The sequence below is a fragment of the Zonotrichia leucophrys genome, chromosome 7, assembly GCF_028769735.1.
Source record: "Zonotrichia leucophrys gambelii isolate GWCS_2022_RI chromosome 7, RI_Zleu_2.0, whole genome shotgun sequence".
Lineage (NCBI taxonomy): Eukaryota > Metazoa > Chordata > Aves > Passeriformes > Passerellidae > Zonotrichia > Zonotrichia leucophrys.
The window spans coordinates 1,346,000-1,369,871 of NC_088177.1; the positions used below are offsets into that span (position 1 = coordinate 1,346,000).

Here is a 23,872-nt window from a genome sequence, read left to right on the forward strand (position 1 = left end):
TAGACCTGGCATGAATGTTGCAGCCAAATGATTCTTGAGTTCAGCCAGTCCTGACAGCTTTGTTGGGACCAGCAGGGAGGAGCTGCGACAGGAGACGGGAAGTAGGGACAGGAAAAGGAACAAACTCCATCCTTTGTGTGCTTGGGGGTCGGGAATAGTCTTTATTTTTTCCCACTCTTTTACCTGAATACAGCTACAAGTCCCAAAATGGAACAGGAGCATAGAGACATCAGATTTTTCTCCCATTTTTATCCTGCTTTTTAAATGGAAAGCAATCCCCTCCTCTGACCCTGTGTTGAAGTCCCTACATCCCAGTACCCTGAGTAGCTGCCCACATGTTCCATCTTCCCAGGCCCACCTGGGGATGTCTGACCAGGTCTGACCATTCCAGCAGCGCACAAGAACCCCCCAGAAGATCCATTCCAGCCATGAAACCCAAGGGGAGGGAGTGGGCTTCCCCAGCCATCACTGACAAACATTTCAAACAACATCTCGGTCAGAATTGCAATAAAAAAGGGAACATCAGACAAAAATCTGCTCCCAGGGAAGTCGTGGAGCTGATTCCAAGCTTTGCATTCCAAGAGCTATGATAAATCCTTGGAGATATTGCTGCCTTACTTCCTACCAGTCATTTCTGTCACCTGCTGAGTCTTGAGTTCCTTCCAAGAGATGAATTTCTGTGCTTGGACCCTGTGTTTTACACCATCTGCGAAGCCTTAGATCCCATGGGATTGAAAATTGAGCCCCATTGCCCATTTTGTACAACCACTGACATCTTCCAGCAGAGCCTCCCGAGATTCCCACCGCACCCATTCCCTGGAATTGGCACAGTTGTGATGCTGAACGTGCATTTGTTTGTGCAGGTTCACATCACAGCTATGTTTTCCCCAAAATAAGGATCATTAATTTTTTATTTGCTTGTTTTCCTCCCAAAGCCTGCTGAACCCAGGCTTTGAAAGCATGTAGCACTACAGGAATTTCTGGAATATTCTGGTTTCTTCTATGTCCTGGACCAGCTGGCAAAGACCACTGGTGTTTCCAGCATCCTGGAGTCAGATTATCCTCTTGAAGTTGCTGGGAAAAGCAATCCATGTCCTTTGTGGGGCACCCAAACCCACACCATCCCCAGCAGCATTAAGAGGTGGCAGACACCTGATTAATTAATCATTTTAATGACCCCACTGCCCAACAGGCAGCTGCAGCACCACTGGGTGATCCCGATGGAGCAGTTACCAAGGGAAATGTGGAAATCTGTGCATCCACAGAGTTGTGGATGGATCTGCCTGAGCTGATCCTGCCCATTCCCTGTGGCTGCAGGTGCCAGAGGAGCTCTGGGGGGACGTGGCAGGACCTGGCTGTGGCAGCTCCTGCAGGATTCTGTGCTGCAGCACGGGGCAGCATCCTCCAGCACCTTCTCCAGCCCCTTTTCCATGGCCAGCACACAGAAAGGACAGAGGAGGCCTTGGCAGCCCCTGCTCCTCTGAGCTTTCCTTGTTTGTGCATTGCAGTCCTGCTTGCAGGGCAGCTGTAGAACCCTGGGCAGCAGCTGCTTCTCTTTATTCTGCACTAGATTAGGGATCAGCTCGTTAACTGCTTGAGGAGATTTACATATTTGCATATTTGCAGTCAGATACTTGCTAGAGCCTTTTGGAGCCTTGTTTTCAGTCTTCCATGTCACCGAGGGCAGGGAGGGATCCCCAGCCACCACACTCTGCACAGTCCTTCACCTCAACATCTCAAGTGCCAAAACTGCTTGGGTTTGACAAAAACAAACTTGTGAGGAAGCCAGGGATGGGCCTGAGCTCCTTCATGCCCTGGGGTTAAGCTGCCCTGAGTTTCTCCCTGAGCCCATTCCATTGTCACCAAAGGGGCCCTGCAGGTCTCCCTCCTTGCTGGGGTGCTGAATTCTGTGAAGAGAGAGATTCCTGCAGTACAGAGAGAGCAGCCAGGCTGGCAGACTCTGCATTTATTGCAGATCCTGTGGGCAGGGTTTGTTTGGAGAGGGGATTTCTGTTCAGGACACAGTCAGGAGTGAAAGCTGTGCTGGGGATCAGGATTGGTGATTCCTGCTGGGATTCCAGCACTGCTCAGCAGCTCTCCTGTGGTTCAGCTGAAGTTGAGGAGTTCATGTGTTCCTGAGTGAAGCAATCCAGCCTCATTCTCCAGCCCTCACATCATTTCTTGTTGTTAAAATAGTACTGAAGACCAGAGCTCTGTTGGGAGCTCTGGCAGGGACAGAGGGTTTACAAATGTTTATAAAACAGGGAGTTTTTTTTAAGTTGTGTTCTTATCCGAGTTTCTCATTCAGACACTTTGGGATTAACAAGGATTTAACCAATCAAGGTGATAACAACAATCTCTACAGAGAAAATTCAGCACATTCTTATGGTTGGGCATCAATTATTCTAATTGTTAACCTTCAAATACTTTCTCCCTGGAGTTGTATTTAACATGTACAGATTCTTTTCCTGAAGCCAAACACTTCTCCCATGGGATGTGCAACTCACAGCTGCTGATATTTGTAACTTCAGTTTGATGCCAAATCTTCTGAATTCAGTTTGGTCTCAACACCACAGAATTCCCTGGAGCTTCCAGACTCTCCTGTCTTTACTGACCTGACCGTTCTAAAACAATATTGTTATTCCTGTTGTTCACAGCACACTGAGTTGGGTAAGTCAGGGGTTCTGACACTCCTTTTTTCTTTAATAATCCATTAAGTGTGTCCTCTGCTGTATTTTCTTTCACAGCTTCAGAACTTCTGAAACTTGTCCTTGATCCCACATTCCCGATTTTTTTTTTTATGGCAAAATAATTGGAGACTATACACGAAAAAATCAGATGCATATTTTATAAAATGCCATTTATACAAACCTGGGTTTGCTCCTAAAAATGTGCATTTGAACATCAGGTTCTGTTACCCCTGTTGGTGCCAGTCCAGGTTTGGGGTTGGATCCATGGGATTTTGTTGGAGTTGCCTCTCATTCCTTCAAATGTTAGTCCTACAAAGGCTGCAGGATCCTGTAATGCAGCCAAGCTCAACTCTGGGGAAATGGAGTTTAAATGATCCTAAAAGAGAGTGTGGTGTCATTTTAAGAGGCATTTCAATAACCTTGGTGAGGTTGTTACCAAGCCCAGTTTATTTTATATAGAAAAATAAAGGCTTATCTTTAAAAAACTCAGAAATTTTAACAAAGTTGTAAAATACATGTAAGGAATTAACTCAGAGAAAGAGGCGAAAATGCTACTTAGGAGTGGAAGTTCAGATTTCTTTCAGTGTGTGTGGAATGCACTCAAGAAGTCAGGAGAAATGTTGTGATTGGATCCATCGGAGAGCTCGGGGAGGAGGGGGGATCATTTCAGACCTTACCCAGTGTCTCCCCTTTACTCCTGGGAAGGAGCAGCCTTGCCTTGGCCCCAGGAGGGTTTATGGAGCTGCCTCAGGAACTGGGGAACCCAAATCCCTTGGCAGTGGCACCAACTCCTGTCTGGTCCCAGAGCAAGGTCTGCACCTCCTGATCCTCCCCTGCCTCACCGGGATTGCCTGAAAACCGAGCTGGAATTAATGAATTAATTAATTAATGAACTGGGACATGCCCGTGGTGGATCTGCTCTGCAGCAGGGAACCCACAGAGCTCAGAGTTCTCCTTCTGCCAGCAGTGTGAAAACAGAGCCAGGGAAAAGAAGCACATTTGTAATAGCACAAATTTACAATAATTCCACTCCTGCATCTGGCATCGTGGGTTTGGAACCAGGGGGGAGATTTCTGATCCAGCATCAGTGGATTTATTGCATTTTTGATCTGTTTACTCGCTGCCTGATACTTCAGCAGTTGATTTTGGCATTTTGCACATGGGATTGATTTTTCAATAACTTGTATCCCTTCCATATGAATTAATTAATGACAACAAAAAGAACCTTTTGAAATCACAAAGCCCACTGCATTCATTTCTGCTGATTTCCTCCTGGAAGCTGAAATCACATGAGTAACTTTAATTTTGGCCAATGTGTAGATCTGGGATGGGACTGGTGAACCCAGCAGCAGCCCAAGGTCGGGAATGAAACGCTGCCAGGAAATGTTTGTGGGGATGCAGAGCTTGGAGGGGGAGGGAAGAGTCACAGCACCCCAAATTCCAAGAATTCCCTGCAGACCTGAAGGGAAACCTGAAGGGAGGTGAGTGAGGAACTGTGTGTGGGCCCAGGTGTGTTTGGGATTGGGACACCCCTGAGTGGTTCCCTCGTGGGGCAGACAGGAGAGTCAGGCAGCAAATGCCGATTGTGTGCAGGCAGAGCGGGGAGAACGCTGGGATCTGCAATTCCAGCTGCACACTCCAGACCTTGGGCTTCTCACATCCTGGCCAATCTCTGTTTCTCAGCCAAACTGGCTCCCAGCGAGAGCCCGGCAGCGCTGCCTCGCTGGGAGCCAGTTCAGAGCCACACTGGTGAAGACATTACTGCCTTTACTGGGACAGAGCCACGCCAAATTTGTGTTTTCTGCTGATTTTCCCTTTGTTTTGCCCTCTAGACCCCGTGTGTGTAGCACCTGACCAGGCATGTGGGTACCATATACTATGCAATGTGTACAGTGGTGCATGCTCTGCTCTCCCTCTGCTTTTAGTGGCTTTCAAAGAAAACTACAAAAATTGGAAAAAAAAAAAGAAAATAATAAAAAAAAAAAAGTGGTGTTATTTTTGTGACCAGGATCATGCAGACTGCATGCCCATAGTATCCTCATTTCTATGGATTCGTTTTCTGGAATTTAGATGTACAAAGATGAACTGCATTACAATAACTTTTCTACAATAAATGAACAAAACTACCAAGCGTTTAAAAGTCTGTCCAGTGTCTTTGTGTGCTGCACCAAGATTGGAAAGATGCTGAGGAGGAACCCGGAGTCCTGTGGCATTTCTGCTGTTTGCCAATAGATTTTGGCAGCAGCCTCACGTGTTGCGTTTTTAGGAAAATTTAATGAGGTTCTGAAGAAGGAGATGCATCTGCTCTGCGAAATAAATGATGTTTATTTTTGTAACGAGCTTAAATAGCTGTGACCCAGAAGTACAGAAATCCAGATAATTCCTGCTGATCCAGCAGGGAGCGAGGTGCTGGCAGCCAACCGCTCCTTTGAAGGATTCTCAGGAATGTTCAGGGCTCTGGAGCTGGTCCTTGGTGGGATCTCCTGGTTCCTACGCAGGAGCAGGGGCAGAATGATGGGAGGGATTAAGGATTGGATAATTATAAGGTAATGAATAGTTTATCACAGAATGGTGAAGGTTGGAAAAGACTCCAAGGCCACAGAGTCCAACTGTGGCTGATCCCCACCCGAGTGCCACCTCCAGCCACTTATGGGATCTTGGAAAACTGAAAGCACTGGAAGGTGCTGCCTCTGGAAGATTCCATTGGAATCTTGAGGAAGCATTGGAAGATTGCAGCCTCCTCTTCCCAAAAAGGAGAAACAGGAACCAGCAACCTCCTGGAGATGCTGTGAGCAGCCAGACCTTGCCTTGGAGGGACAGGAGCGCGCTGGCCAGGTGAGCTGCACCCTCAGGCACATCTAAAGCTCTTAAAATTCTGGTTAATAGGACTTGCTTGGCTGTGGGTTCAAAATTAGATCTTAAGGCATGAGTTTTCATCGAAGCTGTTAATGAAAAGCAGGAGGGTTTTCAAATAAATATAACGGAGCAAAAAAATGCCTTTGGTGTGTTTTTGTATGATCCTAGGGGTTCAAATTTCTTAAGCTGCTTAAGTTGCCTGTGTCCTGGGGAGGGGGCTGGAGCCCCAGGAACAGCTCAGCGTGGATTTTGGGGCAATTCCATCAGGAAAAAGTGCTCAGGTGGAGTCCTTATCCCTGCAGGGATTTCAGGGTGGATGTGGCACTCGGGGACACGGGGCAGTGCTGGGAATGGCTGCACTCAGATATCTTGGAGGCCTTTTCCAGCCTCAGCCATCCCATTTTCCCTCCGTTTGGGTTTTTCCTGCACAGAAGCATTTCCATGATGAAATCCTTCCGTCGGCACTCCAAGCACTTCCCCAGCACAGACTCCCCGACCCTGTCTGTGCTACAGCTGGAACAAAACGGACACGACCCGAAAAATCCCTCCCAGATTTCCAGGAGGGAATTGCAGTACACGACCCGAAAAAGCCCTCCCAGATTTCCAGGAGGGAATCGCGAGGCTGTACCAGCCCTGCCCACTGGAATGCTTCCCTAGAAAGCTTCCAGCAGCACTGGGAAGCCCAGCTTAGCCCATAAAAACCAGCAGTACGATCCAGGTTCAGCCAGGCTGCCCTAGGGAAAAACCCAAACAAATGGCACGGGGGGTGGGGGGAATCCTCTGAGGTTTTTATTGAAATAATCAGAATAAACGGTTTAATTGAACTTTGGTAGCTCTCCCACAGCTGTGCAGCCACCGAAGCCTGCGAGAGCTGAGAACAGAAGAACGCCGAGTGCTTCTGAAATTCCAAGCTGAGGACCGGCAGAAAGGGGGATAATTGCCAGCTAATGAATAATTAACGCCATTGCAGGCTGGATGCTGAACCTGTGGAATGTTTTACACCGGAGGAGCTCACCCGGGGTGCGGGATGGACTGGCACAGTGGGCTACCACGGTATTTCTCTTCTTAAACTCTTCAGGGCCATGAATTCCTCTCCTGAGCAACAGGAAACACAAAATCTCTGGACACAGAAGACTGGAGATTACTCTGGCCTTGCTGCTTTGGTTCTGGACCAGCAGGGAAAATTAAACACAAGAAGCTGCTGTGGGAATAAAAGCTGGTTGAAGATGAAAAACTTCTGGAATAAGAAAGGAGATTTCCTGTCCCAGGCCAGGCTGGACATTGGGTCTTGGAGCAGCCTGGTACAGTTAAAGGTGTTCCTGCCATGGCAGGGAAAGGTGTCAGGTGTTGGTTTTCTTAGTTTTTACAGAGATGGGGTAACTGAGAGGTTTTAAAAGATTTTATTCTATTATTAGTGAGACACAAGAGATATAAAACTTATTCATTACCCATATCACAAATTATTATAGTCAGGGCCAGGACAAGTGAGAGGGCAAATACTCCATGTCTTGTCTAAGGCAGCAGCACAGCTGTGCACAACCTAATTATTAAACTCAGTGGAGGGTTTGGACAGAGAGAAATTTATCTCAAGGAAGAGAAGGCTCTTGGCAGATCTTAAAGCCCATTCCAGTGCCAGAAGTGCCCATATGCAAACTCACCCACAGCTACTGGGGAGCAGCTTCACCCACGTTACTCCTGAGTTTTCCTCAGAGCACCAAGTTTTAATACGGCAAAGTGAACGTGGGTTCTTCATAAACTGCAGCCAGGCTGGGAGAGCTGGGAATGTTCCCCTGGAGAAGGGAAGGCTCCAGGCAGAGCTCAGAGCCCCTGGCAGGGTCTGAGGGGGCTCCAGGAGAGCTGGAGAGGGACTGGGGACAAGGGATGGAGGGACAGCACACGGAGGAACGGTTAAACCTGAAGGGATGGGGTGATTTCGATGTGGTACCGAGGAGAAATCCCCGTCTGTGAGAGCGGCGAGGCCCCGGCGCGGCTACCGGGATCAGCAATGAAGCGGGAGGTGCCCGTGGTAGGGCCGGGATGGGCTGCGGGCCCCGCAGAGGCTCCGAGGGCAGTGGGTCTGAGGGAGCCCGGCGCTGTGGCACCGCGGGCAGTGGGTGTGCGGAGCCCGGCGCTGTGGCACTGCGGGCACCGGGTCTGACGGAGCCCGGCGCTGTGGCACAGCGGGCAGTGGGTGTGCGGAGCCCGGCGCTGTGGCACAGCGGGCAGTGGGTGTGCGGAGCCCGGCGCTGTGGCACCGCGGGCAGCGGGTCTGACGGAGCCCGGCGCTGTGGCACTGCGGGCACCGGGTCTGACGGAGCCCGGCGCTGTGGCACAGCGGGCAGTGGGTGTGCGGAGCCCGGCGCTGTGGCACAGCGGGCAGTGGGTGTGCGGAGCCCGGCGCTGTAGCCCCGCTCCGCCGGGCGCGCTGAGGCGGTGCCGTGTAATGGCGGCCGCGGTGCCGCCCCCGCGCGTCAGCGCAGCGCGCCCGGCCCGGCCCGGCCCGGCCCGTCCGTGAGGCGGCCGCGGGCGCTGCTCTGCTCCCGGTGCTGCCTCCGCCGCCGCTGCCGCCCCGCTGCCGCTGCCGAGCCCCGTCCCGAGCCCCGTCCCGACCCCGCGGCGATGTCCGAGCGGCAGCGGCCCCGGCGCGGCCCCAGCCGGCACTCGGGGCGCTGCGCCGGGCCCTGAGCGCCCGCGGCCCCGCAGAGCCGCGGCCGGCGAGGCCCGGAGGGCCCGGCCGAGGATGGGGATCCTCTTCACCAGGATATGGAGGCTCTTCAACCACCAGGGTGAGGCCCGGGGGGATCCGGGAGGGACCCACAGCCGCTCCGGGGCGGCCGCACCGGCTCCTGGAAGTCGGGGGCTTTAACCTTTTTTTTTTCCACCTTCTTTCAATTACTGGAGTGCTCATTTCCTGACAGCCGCCTGTTAAATTATTAACGTGTGCTGCTCCTCAGAGGAGCACGGCCGTGGCGCGGCGTGGCGGGTGGGTTCGTCCTGCTGTCGGCAGAGTGCGGGTTTAAGTGGCAGTGCTGGATAAGTGGCTCGTTCACGGAGTAAATGTTATTTATAGCTTCGGTTGTGGCTGCCCCTGGATCCCTGCAAGTGTCCCAGGCCAGGTTGGACAGGGCTGGGAGCAGCCTGGGACATGGAAGGTGTCCCTGCCCATGGCAGGGGGGTGGCACTGGTTAATCCTTGATTTCTCGTCCAACCCAAACCATTCCGGGATTCTGGCATTTTAAACACCCGTGTCCTTACAGCTAGGTGTTCATGAGAGTTGTAACTTCAACTACAAGACACCTCCCCATGCTCTTTCCATGTTCCTGAAGTCCTTGGGATCTGATTTAGAGTGAAGCTCAGTACTCTCACACCTGCTGGTTGAATGTCCCAGTTATGTCCCCGTTACCGTGTAGTGCAAATACAGCAAAATATTTTTGTCTTGTAGCGTCCAGCCCCACCTCAGAGCTTCTGTTCCAACTGATTTCCTAACATCCACTATGCTGGCAGCATCCCACCTGAAACAAAAGTTCCTAGTTATGTGGGGTCAGGTAAGCAGACACTTTTACAATATTGTGCAGTTGTGCAAAGTTATTAAAGCTGGAATTTCTGTTGGAGGGCATGAAAGAACTCTGCAAAACCACACAATATTGGTAAAATTAAACCCCAGACAGCCCCACTTACCTGACCCCTGTCCCCTCCCTCTCCTGTGGGATAAATCAGTTTGCTGGCAGGGATTGATCTCAGTGTCTGAAGCTTGGGCATGTTTTTAATGCTTTTTGTTGCCCTTGAGGAACACGGGGAAGGAGGGGAGAAACCCCCTTGTCACCAAGCTTTTACTGGACTGCTCCTGCTTGGTTGTGCAAGTGAAAGTTGAGTAACAGAGCTGAGAGCTGGCTGTGCTCTCCCAAACTGGAAATCATCCGTTTTGATGTGTTTGACTACCAGTTGTAGAGTTCCCAGCCACTTTTGTGGTGCACAGGAGAGCAGGTGCTGAAGGGAGGCAAGGATTGATGGGGCATTGAGCTCCACAATGTCAGAGGTGGGGTGTGGTGACTTGTCCAAGGCCAGGCTGGGTAAATGTGTCCTGTGAAATGTTGGGGGGCACAGGGATCACCCCAGCCTGGTTGGGTTTTACCTGTTCTTTGCAGAGGCATCAAGAGATTGCCTGGGTGAAGGGAAGGTGGAGTTGGGAGCTGAAAAGCTGAAAGTGGAGTTGGGAGCTGCAGAGTTCCCAGTGGAGTTGAGAGCTGTTGTGGCTGGGGGGTGCAGTGTGACACAGGCTGCACAAGCCTGCAGGAGCCTGGGAGAGGATCCCAACGTGACCCTGGCAGTGAGGGATGGAAAACCCTTCTGAGATCTCTCAGGGCCGGTTCTGTGGAGGGGAGAGCTGCCAGCCCCTTCCCTGCCCACACAAACTTCCTGGGCTGGCCCACAAACACACCTGGCCACGGCACCTGGAGCTGGGCACTGTTGGCTCAGGAAACCAGAGGCAAACGTGGCACTGACTCTGATCCAGCCCCACGGCTGTGCCTTACCCGTGCTGTTTTCATTGCAGAGCACAAGGTGATCATTGTGGGCCTGGACAATGCAGGGAAAACGACCATTCTGTACCAATTGTAAGTAGCACCTGTGGGGGCATTTCCAGCTGTGCTCCGTGGCCCTGGGTGCTTCACTCTGAGCTTTCCAGGTGCCACAGGGTGCCTGGAGCTTGGGAAGGGCTCTGCTGGATGGATGAGGGTTTGTTCAGGGGGTTTGGATGCATCACCTGCTGTTAGCAGGCACTCCCAGCACCCTTGGTGTCACGGCCCTGGCTCTCTGCCAGCCCCATAAAATAGGATTGGAGTGAGTGCTGGCCACGTTTGCAAAACTGATCCACGGCACAGACTTGAGCAGCACCCAGATCACTCTGTGAGTGGCAAAGCACCTCTGCCTGCCCTGACTTGTGTCCCCAGCGCTGAGATCAGTTTGTTTGTGGGATGGCATGAAGGAGGAAGGCTGGACCAGCACAAACCCAGGACAACACCCCCGTGCTGTCCTGCACCTTCTGCCTTCCACAGCAGCATTGATTTGTGTTTGCCTTGCATTAACCTTGCTCCTGGTTTACATGGAGCTCAAATGAGTTTCATATCTCAGTTCCCAGCTGCAGTTTGATAGAGGACACCAATCTGTCCACAGGCTCAGAAGCAGCTCAAGGTCTGTTTGTGCTGGGGACAGATTGGCCTTTCCCACGTGCAGCGTGTGGCACTGAGGAGTGTTCCTGAGTCAGAAATAATTCCTGATAAATGATGTGGCCATGCTGCTCCAAGCCCACATGTAAAATTGGCTTTGTGGAATGGCTGGGGTTTGTCACATCCCAACCTGCTTTGCCTTTCCCCAAACATTTCTGGCTGCTGGTGCCCTGCCATGCTGCAGGGCTCAGAGTGGAAGGTGAAGGTGATGGTGATTTATAGAGGGAGTGAGAGATGTTCAAAAGCACAGAGTGAAGGGTATTTCTTAAGTCTGGAAACTGCTGCAGCTGAGGGCCGTCCTTGGTGGTTTTTAATCCACTTCCTCCATAAATGTCTCGCTGTTCTTCCCCTTATTTCTGCAGTTTCAGTGCTTTCTTTTCCCTCTCATACAGATCTCTGTCTGTCTCCTTTTTCTTTGTACCCACTCTGACTCCACAGGACTTTCCTAGCTCCCTTATTCTCCTGCCTTACTCCTCCTTAACCCTGCCCCATCCTTGCAGATCCCATTTTTCCTCTTGCAGACACTTCCTCGTCTCCCATTCTCACACTCAGCTCTCCTTGCACTGGCCCAGGGTAACTGGGATTGTTTTTCAGAGCTCTGCACCATCCCTTTATCTCCTTGGCTCTCTGTATCCTCTTCAGGAAATATCCCAGCACCATTACAAGTCTCAAATTGCTGTCACTGTAACTAAAAGCCCTGCTGGAACTTCAAAAAGGTTCATACAAAATGAAAAGCTATATCAAGATGATCAGAAGAAAAAATAATTAAGTTCTTTTGAACACAGATGGTTTGCCTTGGAGCTACTGTTAATTTTTTTTGCCTGTTACAGTAGAGTTTAAATAGTTTGAACTTATGGAGAATCCAGAGCACACATTTGGTTATTTGATATGCAACTGGTGCTCTTAGTGACAAAGTCACACTCAGTATCACTAAACAGTACATTTGAAATGTTTAATGGCTTTGTTTGTCTCCAGAAAGTTGTGTATGAACTGTGCTGAGGGGAGAAGAGGAGGAAGTTGGGACAGGAGCATTGTGAAGAGTCTGGGTTTAGTGGCCTGCCCTGGAAGGAGAGGGGATGGAGTGGGTGAAGTGTTTCTGGTGGAGCTGGAGGATGAGCTGTTGTTTTTCTGAAACCTTGGAAATCTTGTGGCTTAACCACATTCTTGAAGCAAAACAACTGCTGTGTCCCATGTCAGCCAAAATGGGCCTGGAGAAAGAAGAGCTGAGTGCTCCCGAAAGCTTCTGAAGCAAAAATGCTCTCAGCTCCATGGTTTAATTAATTATAACACATTTTGTTCACAAGTGCTCTCTCAGCTCTATAATTTGATTATTCCATAGTTCACTGAGTCCTTTTCATTGCTGTTTTTATTTATGTTTGCCCCTTCCACCAGCAGCCCTTGCCTTGGCTGCCCAGGGAGCGTTGCTGAGGTTCTGCCCTGGGCTGCAGCTCCGGGGGCGGCTCTGAGTGACTGTGCTGTCCCTGTCCCTGTCCCCTGTGCAGCTCCATGAACGAGGTGGTTCACACCTCTCCCACCATCGGCAGCAACGTGGAGGAGATCGTGGTGAACAACACGCGCTTCCTGATGTGGGACATCGGGGGGCAGGAGTCCCTGCGCTCCTCCTGGAACACCTACTACACCAACACCGAGGTGACAGCCCTGCCCCTGCCCTGCACGCCACTCTGCTGTCCTGTCCAAGGGGCTGGGCTGGTGCCCTCACTGCTCTGGGAATGCTCATCCCACCTGGCTGGGGCTGGGAATGGCACAATGTCTGGGAATGGCACAATCCCACCCTGCTGTGGCTGGGAATGGCACAATCCCCTTGCTGTGCCTGGGAATGGCACAATGTCTGGGATGGCCACAGTGGCTGGGGATGGCACAGTGTTGGGAATGGCACAATCCCCTGCTGTGCTGGGAATGGCACATCCACTTGCTGTGCTGGGAATGGCACAATCCCACCTTGCTGTGCCCGGAATGGCACAATGTCTGGGAATGGCACAATCCCTCCTGGCTGTGGCTGGGAATGCTCATCCCACCTGGCTGGGGCTGGGAATGGCACAATGTCTGGGAATGGCACAATCCCACCCTGCTGTGGCTGGGAATGGCACAATCCCCTTGCTGGGTCTGGGAATGGCACAATCCCACCTTGCTGTGGCTGGGAATGGCACAATCCCACCCTGCTGTGTCTGGGAATGGCACAATCCCCTTGCTGTGTCTGGGAATGGCACAATCCCACCTTGCTGTGGCTGGGAATGGCACAATCCCACCTTGCTGTGACTGGGAATGGCACAATCCCCTTGCTGTGGCTGGGAATGGCACAATCCCCTTGCTGGGTCTGGGAATGGCACAATCCCACCTTGCTGTGCCTGGGAATGGCACAATCCCCTTGCTGGGTCTGGGAATGGCACAATCCCCTTGCTGTGCCTGGGAATGGCACAATCCCCTTGCTGGGTCTGGGAATGGCACAATCCCTTGCTTGGCTGGGAATGGCACAATCCCCTGGCTGGGCTGGGAATGGCACAATCCCACCTGCTGTGGCTGGGAATGGCACAATCCCCTGCTGTGGCTGGGAATGGCACAATCCCCCTGGCTGTGGCTGGGAATGGCACAATCCCCTTGCTGGGTCTGGGAATGGCACAATCCCACCCTTGCTGGGCTGGGAATGGCACAATCCCCTGCTGTGGCTGGGAATGGCACAATCCCCTTGCTGTGCTGGGAATGGCACAATCCACCTTGCTGGGCTGGGAATGGCACAATCCCCCTTGGCTGTGGCTGGGAATGGCACAATCCCACCTTGCTGGGTCTGGGAATGGCACAATCCCACCTTGCTGTGCCTGGGAATGGCACAATCCCCTTGCTGGGTCTGGGAATGGCACAATCCCACCTTGCTGGGTCTGGGAATGGCACAATCCCACCTGGCTGGGTCTGGGAATGGCACAATCCCCTTGCTGTGTCTGGGAATGGCACAATCCCACCTTGCTGGGTCTGGGAATGGCACAATCCCACCTGCTGGGTCTGGGAATGGCACAATCCCACCTGCTGGGCTGGGAATGGCACAATCCCACTCTTGATGCATTTGTGGTCTGGGAATGGCACAATCCCACCCTGCTGTGCCTGGGAATGGCACAATCCCACCTTGCTGGGTCTGGGAATGGCACAATTCCAACCTGCTGGGTCTGGGAATGGCACAATCCCACCTTGCTCTGGCTGGGAATGGCACAATCCCACCCTGCTGTGCCTGGGAATGGCACAATGTCTGGGAATGGCACAATCCCACCTTGCTGTGTGCCCGCTCACTCTCCCTGCAGTGGGTGCTCCAAAACCTGCCTGGCAGCCCCAGAGTTCCCTCCAAAACCTTGGCAGCTCTGCCTCACAAGCTCCTCTCATCACCAGCTTCAATGAGTTCTCAGAGCTCTTCAGAGGTGCAGTTGCAGTGCACACACGCATATGTGTATATAAAAAAAATTATATATATATATAAAGATATGTATATAAATTTTATCAACCACACAACTTCATAAAAACAATGCTTTAAATCAAGCTTTCCTATATGTTATCAAATAAAATTTAAATATCTATATTATATTTATAAATATCTATATTATATTTATATATTTATATTATTTATATTTATAAATAATATAAATATAAAAATAGAAATATTTAACTATTCGATTTATATTTAAATATTCATATTATACAAATGACATTTTGTATGGTTAAATACAATTATCACAATGATTACCTTTGTTCTCCAGTTCGTCCCTATGAGGTGCTGGGATTCCTTAAAGTTCATTTCAGCCTAAATGAAGCTGGGAGGGTGTTCTTGGAGTTTGGAGCTTCAGGACTTTTTAAATCCCATGCAAATACCTGTTTGCATGTTATTCTTGATCTAGACAAAGAAAAATTATTCATTTTGTTTTAAAAAACTGCAACAAATGATTTGAGGGATCTGTGTGGTGCCTCAGCTACACCAAGCAAAGAACAAAACCAGATCTGGGATTACAGAGAATTTTCTTGCTTTCAGTATGAATTTTTCACTGAAAAATGGAGAACAGAAAGTGAAAAGTTGTGTCAGAGCTGCCTTGTCCCCAAAGCACAGCAAGAGTGAACAACCCCAGAAGTGTGGGATTACTGGGGCTGGAGGGAGGTTTGGGCACGGGGATGGGGTTTGATAATCGAGCTGGATAAAGGGCTGGCAGTGGGAACAGCAGGAGTTTCTCTGCCTCATCATCTCCCTTTTGCAGTTTGTGATAGTTGTGGTGGACAGCACAGACAGAGAGAGAATTTCTGTGACTAAAGAAGAGCTGTACAAAATGTTAGCACACGAGGTGAGTGCGCCGTGTCTTTAATATTTATTTTAATATTTAATATTTATTTTAATATTTAATATTTATTGTAATATTTTTTTAAATTATCTGGCTGATACATGCCAAGAGAAACAGTTCTACACTCTGAACTGCCTTGTCCCAGCTGCACTGTGTTCTCCCAGTGACACTCCCAGCAAAGCTGTTAATTAATACTGAATTACAGAAGTGGCCTGTCACAGTGCTCCAGTGAAACAGCAGCTGGGACCTGTCAGGGACATCTGTGGGTTCTGGACTTCAATCCATGTTAATATCTGAATCAGAGCCTTTAAATAATAAAAAAATATCCTGCAATAATTTAATAATTATTTTGATATATTTATGGTTGCCTGAGGTTTTAGAGCATTTACAGTGTGTGTTAGAGCACCCAGCTCGAAATTAAAGGAACTTTAGCCCGTGGCTGCAGCAGCCACTGCTCTGGGGGTATCTGGAATTCCAGAGTGGGAATTGCTGAATTGTACCAACCCTCCTTAAAGCTGAGCCCTGGGTCAGCTCTAAACCTGAGCTGGGCTGGTGTACAAGCCAGGCAGCATCTGTGGCATGACCTGAATGCAAACTGGATCAGGGTGTGTGAGCTGACACCGAGCTTCCAAATTTAAGTGTCAGAATAAAAAAATATGCATAAAAATGATGGAATTATAGCCTAAAATATTCCATCTATATTTAACCTATAGCCACGGTTTGGGAGCATGCAGGAAGGGCACAGCCTCCTATGGATTTCCTTTGAGGAAAAACAGGGGCTTTGCTGAGGATCTTTCAAGTTTTGATTTTTTTGTGGTTTTGTTTTGTTTTGTTTTGTTGGTTTTGTCTTTGTTTTTTTAGTTTTTGATGTTTAATTTAAGTTGTTTTTAATAAAATAAATTCTAAAAGAGCAGTTCAGGCTGTGGGGTGTTAAATGTGGCACGGGGGGTTTGGTGCTGCTGCCCAGGATCGGGATTTCAGAGCTGGGCTCCTCATGCTGTTGCAACAAGCTGCATCTTGTGTTTGCTGCTGTCTCAAGGAAGATGAAGTTGCTAACGAGCTGATTTTGCCGCAGGGAAGGTCTGGAATTCGGGCAGAGCAGAGGATTGGGGAGCTGTGAATGTGCCCTTTGTGTCCTGCAGGATGTTCCCAGGCTCCCGCTCCAGACGTGCCTGTGACGTTGGGAGAGAGCAGCAATGAAAGTCAAATATTGATTTTAAATCGCTTTTCTTCGCTCCTTGAAAACCTTTTCTTTCTCCTAGCCGGTTCCATGGAGCTGCTGTTAAGGCAGAATTAGTTGTCCAGCTCAGTTCCAGCTATTTTCTGGAGCAGTTGATTATTTGGGAATTAATTTGGCTGCTTGCAAACAGGAGTGTGCCTGACAGGCAGCTCAGTGCTTGAGCTGGCCTGGCTTCTGGGAACACCTTTTTGCTTCCAAGGGAAAGATTTTCAATGATATACCAAAGCCTTCATGTAATCCCAGGCAATTTGGGGTAAAATAAGCTTATCCCTGGAGTCACTGTGCCAGATTGTCAGTGCTGCTCAGGTGTGGGGGTGCAGGGGTCCCAGGATGAGGGAAGAGATGAGGATCTGACTCCATCTTTCACAAGGCTGATTGATTGTTTTATGATATATATTATATTAAAACTGTACTAAAAGAATAGAAGGAAGGATTTCATCAGAAGGCTGGCTAAGAATAGAAAAAGAAAGAATGAATAGCAGAGGTTTGTGGCTTGGGCTCTCTGTCTGAGCCAGCTGACTGTGATTGGCCATTAATTAGAAACAACCACATGAGCCCAATCCCAGATGCACCTGTTGCATCCCACAGCAGCAGATAACCATTGTTTGCATTTTGTTCCTGAGGCCTCCCAGCTTCTCAGGAGGAAAAGAACCTAAGGAAAGGATTTTCCATAAAACACATCTGTGACACTGAGGTGCAGGGGTGCACAGGGCTCTGACCTCATGGACACAGCAGAACGTTGTGCTGAGATTTTTACTCCTCATCCAAGGCAAGAATTGGCTGTTTGCTGAGCTGGATCAGGGCATTTCCTGCAGCTCCTTGCTCTGGAGCACTCTTGGCTGGGCTCTGGTGTCCCCTCCTCGGCCTCCTGGGGCTGCTCTGCTCTCTCATGGCCTCCTCTCCTTTCTCCCCAGGACTTGAAGAAAGCAGGGCTGCTGATCTTTGCCAACAAGCAGGATGTGAAGGAGTGCATGACAGTAGCTGAGATCTCCCAGTTCCTGAAGCTGACTTCAATTAAGGATCACCAGTGGCACATTCAGGCCTGCTGTGCTCTCACTGGAGAGGGGTAAGAGGGATTTGTGTCCTCAGGAGGGGAAGCTGGAATTATTCTGGGGGTTGTATTGTGGTGTTTGGGTTTAACACACATTCCTGCCCTGTCCAGAATCCCAGAATGGTTTGGGTTGGAAAGGACCTTAAAATCATCCCAGCCCTGGCATGGCAGGGACACCTCCCACTGTCCCAGGGTGCTCCAAGCCCTGTCCAGCCTGGCCTGGGACAGTTCCAGGGACCCAGGGGCAGCCCCAGCTGCTCTGGGCACCTGTGCCAGGGCATCACGGCTTCATAATCTTGATACTTACAAGATTTTTGGGCTCAGAACACCAAATCCACATCACACCCACAGTGGCACCTCACAGCAATAAGACTTGTTATGATTTGGGTTTAATGAGGGTGGGATGAGGTGGGGGCAAACTGAAATGTGGTTCCTTAAGAATGTTCCTAATTAGAGAGAACTTCATTTGTCTTGAAAATCTGGGATCAGAATTCTCTGGCCACAGATGATGTAATAAGATTGAGCAATACAGGGAGTGAGGAGTTTCCAGAAATGATTGAGAGTTCTTGGGAAGAGTTGAAATTGTTGGTGTGCAGTTACCTTTGGAGCATTCCCTGACTGGTGTCTCCTGTGTCCCCAGGCTGTGCCAAGGACTGGAGTGGATGATGTCCCGCCTGAAGATCAGATGATTTTTAATGACCTCTTTGCACAGACATTGCTGCAGCAGAGCTGTTCCAGTGGCACATTGGTGGGGTGGATGTATTTATACGGAACTGATGGCAACTGTATTTTCTACATAGCTGCACACACACACACACACACACACAGACACACACAGACAGACACACGGACAGGAGCTGGGAGCAGGCACAGAGCACAGGAGCTCTCGGGGCTCCGGGTTGGGTCGGGCTCCTCGAGGACGCGCTCGGAGCTGTGACCAACCTTGTTTCCAAGCTGCCCCTCGGGACAGCCAGCCCCGGGCCTGGGGAGGATGGAGAGAGGGGCAGGAGCTTTCAGTGCAGAGTTTTCTGGTCCCACTGTGGCCCTCTCCAGTGGGAGGTGCTGCTTCATTGTCCCAGGAAATCAGCGAGCGGATCACTGGCGCAGGGATCGACTCTCCGGCGTTTCTGAGGCGGCCGACGTTACCAAGGCAGAACTCTTTTCCTGTATGTGTACTGTACATATTTGTGTATATTTATACCTCAATCCTAGGTTAATTGCAATCTGCTCAGCCCAGTGTAAAGCTGAATCAGTATGTTGGCAGTAGTGCTGATCTGTGGCACGGCCACGTCCCCGTGTCCCCCATCCCTCCGTGTGGCTGTAACGTCAATCACACCTGGTCAGCAAACCCTCTCTTCAGCCCATTGCTTGTTTTTCCACATGATTCTTGGGTTAGGGAGGAGGCTGGAATGGATTGAGGCACACACAGTTTGAGCTTCATATTCCAGGGTTGGCAAACAGAACAAATTTGCCCAAGAGTTGCAGATGAAATGGGTTTTCCTCTTTCATTGTGGTCATCGTTGGATTGGGTGATGCTGCAGGTCCTGTCCATTGCTTTCCTTCTCTGCTGTGCTGGTTGATTCAGGTCTGGCAGAAATACCTTTGGCTGTCAAAAAGGGAAAAAAGCATCTTTTCTTTTTCTTAACCAAAGAAGAGGCACAAAAGTAAGTTTGAAAGTGTCACTGGAATTGTACAAGTCAGACTCTAATGAAGTGTTTTTCAGAGATAAAACTCTCTTTGCTGCATAAAGTGTGCAGATACTAAAATGTGCAGATATAGCAACATGCAGTGGAGGTGACTGGATGGGGACAAAGCAGATGACACTACTTGAGAATCTCCAGGTGACCCACACGAGTTCCAGGGCAGAACTTGAGAGCAGAGCCCCTTGCATGGTCCCCAGGCAGTGGGAGAACACTAGGATCACCTTTCCCTGCTGGGATGGCAGTCCCAGGCACAAGGGGGTCACAATTCCCACTCGGAGGACCCAGGCAGTTGGGGAGGCAATGGGGTGGTTGGAAATGTCAGGCTCTTCTTTGGGAGATGCGTTGGGAGTTCAGCAGAATGAAACAAAACTGTGTTTAAAGTGTTCTTCCCTTTCTCAGCCCCGTGCCTGGCAAGGAAAAGGCATTTTAAAGACATTTTAAAGCTTAGTTTGAACTTTTTAAGGTGCTTCTCTTTGGTTCTGGGATAATCTGGTCAGCTCCTGCCTTGCTGCCCACCTGCCTCCCTGGGAGCATGGCAATCCTGGGGAAAGGAGGGGAGGCAATCTCTAAGTCTGTATTTAACAAAGGCAGGTAAAGAATTTAACTTTTTAATCTATTTTTGGTATCTCCAACGCTCCCTGGCTGGGGGATCTGCTGTCTTTGTTAACCATTAAGGTGTACATGCATATATCTCTAGTGCATGCACATAGATCTTGGTATTTAACTGGTGTATTGCAAAATGTATCAATGTTTGAAGAATTAACAATTTAATGCAAAGACTCTCTCAGTTTCTCTGACAGTATCTACAAGCAACGAGCTCTGTGCACACTTGCATATGAAACGGAATTGTACATTTTCTAGTCTAAAAAAAGAAAAAGCAGACTTGCTTCTAAACCCAAGTGTTTGGTTTTTGAGTCTTGTCTTCCCTGGGCTGAATCCCGCAGGCTGGGTGAGCTGGTTGGTGAGAGAAGGAGCTGCTGGTGGTGGTGGTGGGGCAGTGCTGGGTTTCTGCTGCTTGGCTGTGCCTCTGCAGGAGCTCTGGCAGATGCTGCAGGTGTGGGCTGTGTTACAAAGCAGATCCTCTGTGTTTACACAGCCCTTAGGTTGGTTTTACTCTGGCCCTGCCCGTGCCACTTCCCTCGCTGTGGCCTCTGAGGTTCACCTTGGCTTGGTTTCCCCGTGGCCACAGCAGGGCCTGGGAGTGCCTGCACACCTCAGGCTGGCACACAGGGCTGGCTCTCTGTGCCCTGGGGTTTAACAGGGCCTGGGAGTGCCTGCACACCTCAGGCTGGCACACAGGGCTCTCTGTGCCCTGGGGTTTAACAAACAGGGCCTGGGAGTGCCTGCACACCTCAGGCTGGCACACAGGGCTCTCTGTGCCCGGGGGTTTAACAGGGCCTGGGAGTGCCTGCACACCTCAGGCTGGCACACAGGGCTCTCTGTGCCCTGGGGTTTAACAAACAGGGCCTGGGAGTGCCTGCACACCTCAGGCTGGCACACAGGGCTCTCTGTGCCCTGGGGTTTAACGTGCCAACGTGCAGCTGTTCTGTGTGTTGGTCAGTGAACAGCCCAGCGTTACCCTGACTGCAGACATCTCATGGTCACTGTGAGCTCTCTGTGTACTTTGTGTTCTTCAGGGCAAATGTCGCCAGAATTCAGCGGTGGCTGATGTTTCCTGACACATTGTGGTGTTGTCAGGGCTTTTGGGGTGGAAATGCTGATGTTTGGTCTGTAGGGGTGGTCAGCAGAGGTGACAATTCCAGACTCACCTGGAGTGGTTGTTGTCATAAATTCCAGACTCACCTGGAGTGGTTGTTGTCATAAATTCCACCCTCTGTGATCATTTCCAGCCTCACCTGGAATGGTTGCTGTGATCAATTCCAGCCTGTGGGATCAATCCCAGACTCACCTGGAATGGTTGCTGTGATCAATTCCAGACTCACCTGGAGTGGTTGTTGTCATAAATTCCAGCCTCTGTGATCAGTTCCAGCCTCACCTGGAATGGTTGCTGTGATCAATTCCAGACTCTCACCTGGAATATTTGCTGCGATCAATTCCAGACTCACTTGGAATGGTTGCTGTGATCAATTCCAGACTCTCACCTGGAATATTTGCTGTGATGGTGCTTTGAAGTGCACGTGTGTGAACTCAGAAATGTTCTAACTTTACTCACCGAGAGGAGCAGCCAAACTTCTGATCCCTCCAGCCCTTTGTGTGGTGTGTAAGTGCTCCTTGTTGACAGCTGTTTTCTTTTCCCTGTGGGGAAATTGCCGTTTTTCTCCCAGCCCAGTGCAGGAGCTTTGCTCAGTGCTGCTCCCGCAGGTTCCTCCCCTGGCTGGGGCCTGGTGTGTGATTGATGCTGCTGCTGTTCCACCCTCGGGGTTCTGCTGCCTTGGCTTCCAGCTGCAGCTCAAGCTTTGCCTTGGTTCGCCATGAAATTCACTCTCAGCAAAAGAGAGGGGCCTTAAAAATGGTTATTGAAGTGCTGCTGCAAAATGGCATTTTAGTAGCAAAACAAAGAAAAAGGTCATATTTCAATAATCTGATATTTCTTTTGGTTCAGAAGATCATCAGTTTGGTAAATCATCTCTGGATGTGCTGCTTCTGGCATCTGGGAATTATACAGGTCTTTAATTGTGAGGAGAGGTGGAAAATAAACTTGGGGAACGTGAACAGCTTCATTTTTAATATCTTTTCTCTCTGGGAGGCTGAGCAGCTGCTCTGCTGAGCACTGAGGAGGTGTGGGATGGTAAATGCACCTGACCAGCACCTTCTGCAGCTCAAGTGCCTAAATCTAATTCCATAATCAGCTTTATTTCCCATTCCCTTAGAACAGAGATACAGATCTATGAAAGCCTCCCAGTGTGTGGAAGTGAGTGGGTTTCCCCTCCCCACACCCAAGTTTTAACAGGATTTGTGATAAATTTGTTCCAGTTCTCCCGTCCCTGCCATTCCAAGCACTTTTCCATTTATCAAGCATCACTGAGTTGGGGACAGGAAATACTGAATTTGTCCTTGTGTCAGGTTGATTGGCTGGAATTCCTGTCGAGGGACTTTAAATAACTCAATCCAGGAATCCTTGGCCTTGGGAAGCTCCTGGTGGCTGTGCTTCCTTCCATGCTGCCTGGTGGAACACTGGAGTTTGTCACTGTCAGATTAATTAGGTCTGAAAAGGAATTGTCAGCTAATTGAGATGAATGTGCTGGGCAGGGCAGGGCTGATCCCTGGCACCAGGAGTGGCACTGAGGAAGGAAAATGTGATAATCCAGATGTGGATAATGCAGATGTGGCCTGGTTATAAATCCAGATTGACTTGAATATATTGTAGTGGTGAATACATCAAATGGCCAAAAATGATTAATTATGAGGGGCTGCCTCTGTAGCTTTTTATTGCACGTGTGAGAATCATGAGCGGGAATTCTCTCCTTGCCTTACCAGTGAATTTTTCTATTGTAGCTTTATCCACAGTGGAGTCACTTTACCACCCTGAGCCTTTTAAGCCAGACTTTGGGTAAGGACAGAGTTCAGAATGTACAAAATGATGAGTTCAGAATGTACAAAGCGATGGCTTCACATCAATCCCAAGCCTCAGGAGGGCTGGAGCTGGAGCACCCCTGGGGCTGCACTCACGCATGGGCATTAAAGTCATTCAGCCCAAACATTTCATAGAGCTGTTTATTATAGTAAAGGAAAACCAGGATTCTATTAAGCAACTTTTTTTCCGCCCCCCCCCCGAAATTTGATCAGAGCATTCCTTGAATTGTTTCCCCTTTGCCGCTTTCAGACTCTGTTTTTCAAGCAGCTGAAGGGAACTCATTCTCTTAATTCTTGTTGAAGTGGAGCAAATACAGATTTGGGCTGGGGAGCTCTGTACCATCATATTTATGCATTTATAGATGATGTCCATTGCTAATTCTTTAAAAACTACCAGTATTTATGATTTTAAGTTGAAAACACTTGTAAAAATGTGCCTGTTTGCATTAAACTTTGTTTGTGGGAGTTGCAGTGAAAGTTTTCAAGCCAGTATGTGATTGCTGACCTGCTTTTTGGGGCTGTTCAGGTGTTTTTGGGGTGAAATGTGCTGTTCTGCCCAGCCTGTGATGGAGGGGGTTTGTTTGGTGATAAGTCTGTGCTGGTTGGTGTCAAGAATGGGAATTAAAATGAGTGTGAAATGTTTTTCTGTCAGAAATGCTGAATCCCAGGGATGTGCCCCTCTTCCATACCCACATATCCCACACAGGTACCTGTGAGCGCTGCAGGAAACTTCTCAAAAAGCAAAAGAGATGGAGCCAAGCTGAGCTGGGAGATCAAATTCCCAGAGTTGTGTTTGTGGGCTGGACGTGGCCCTCAGTGCTCGGGGCTGGGTGCCAGGGAGGGTCGGGCACAGGTTGGACTCGGTGACCTTGGAGGCTTTTCCAGCCTTGGTGACCCCAGGGTTTGTAAAGGGAGTTCCTGAACAGCTCTGCAGCCCCCCAGCCCTGGGTGGGCATCTGGGGCTCCCTGGGTCCCTTCCAGCTGCAGCAGCTGCATCCATGGGTGATCCCATGGGATGGCATCTTTAATCCTTTCCAGCTGCATCCATGGGTGATCCCATGGGATGGCATCTTTAATCCTTTCCAGCTGCATCCATGGGTGATCCCATGGAATGACCTCTTTAGATCCTTTCCAGCTGCATCCATGGGTGATCCCATGGAGTGACCCCATGGAATGACCTCCTTGTGCCCCTTCCAGCTGCATCCATGGGTGATCCCATGGAATGAGCTCTTTGGATCCTTTCCA

General features: G+C 49.8%; 1 protein-coding gene and 1 long non-coding RNA gene across 3 annotated transcripts; one reads left to right on the forward strand and one right to left on the reverse strand.

The window, feature by feature from the left end:
- Nucleotides 1-8,041: 8,041 nt before the first annotated feature.
- On the forward strand, nucleotides 8,042-19,992 carry ARL5A (ADP ribosylation factor like GTPase 5A). Of its 2 annotated transcripts, none has more exons than XM_064717775.1 (6): nucleotides 8,042-8,332; nucleotides 10,099-10,159; nucleotides 12,274-12,421; nucleotides 15,019-15,102; nucleotides 17,254-17,405; nucleotides 18,031-19,992. In XM_064717775.1, the coding sequence occupies exons 1-6, from the start codon at nucleotides 8,287-8,289 to the stop codon at nucleotides 18,077-18,079; spliced, it is 540 nt and encodes a 179-aa protein (XP_064573845.1). In that variant the 5' UTR covers nucleotides 8,042-8,286; the 3' UTR covers nucleotides 18,080-19,992. The 2 variants fall into 2 exon arrangements, with proteins under 2 accessions (XP_064573845.1, XP_064573846.1); XM_064717776.1 differs by lacking the exon at nucleotides 8,042-8,332 and adding an exon at nucleotides 9,009-9,091.
- Nucleotides 19,993-20,700: 708 nt separating this feature from the next.
- Nucleotides 20,701-21,236, reverse strand: LOC135450065 (uncharacterized). The gene is made up of 3 exons (XR_010440940.1): nucleotides 21,196-21,236; nucleotides 21,037-21,125; nucleotides 20,701-20,862 (listed from the first exon to the last, which is right to left on the reverse strand). It is a non-coding gene; the product is annotated as an uncharacterized LOC135450065 (long non-coding RNA).
- Between the last annotated feature and the right edge of the window lie 2,636 nt (nucleotides 21,237-23,872).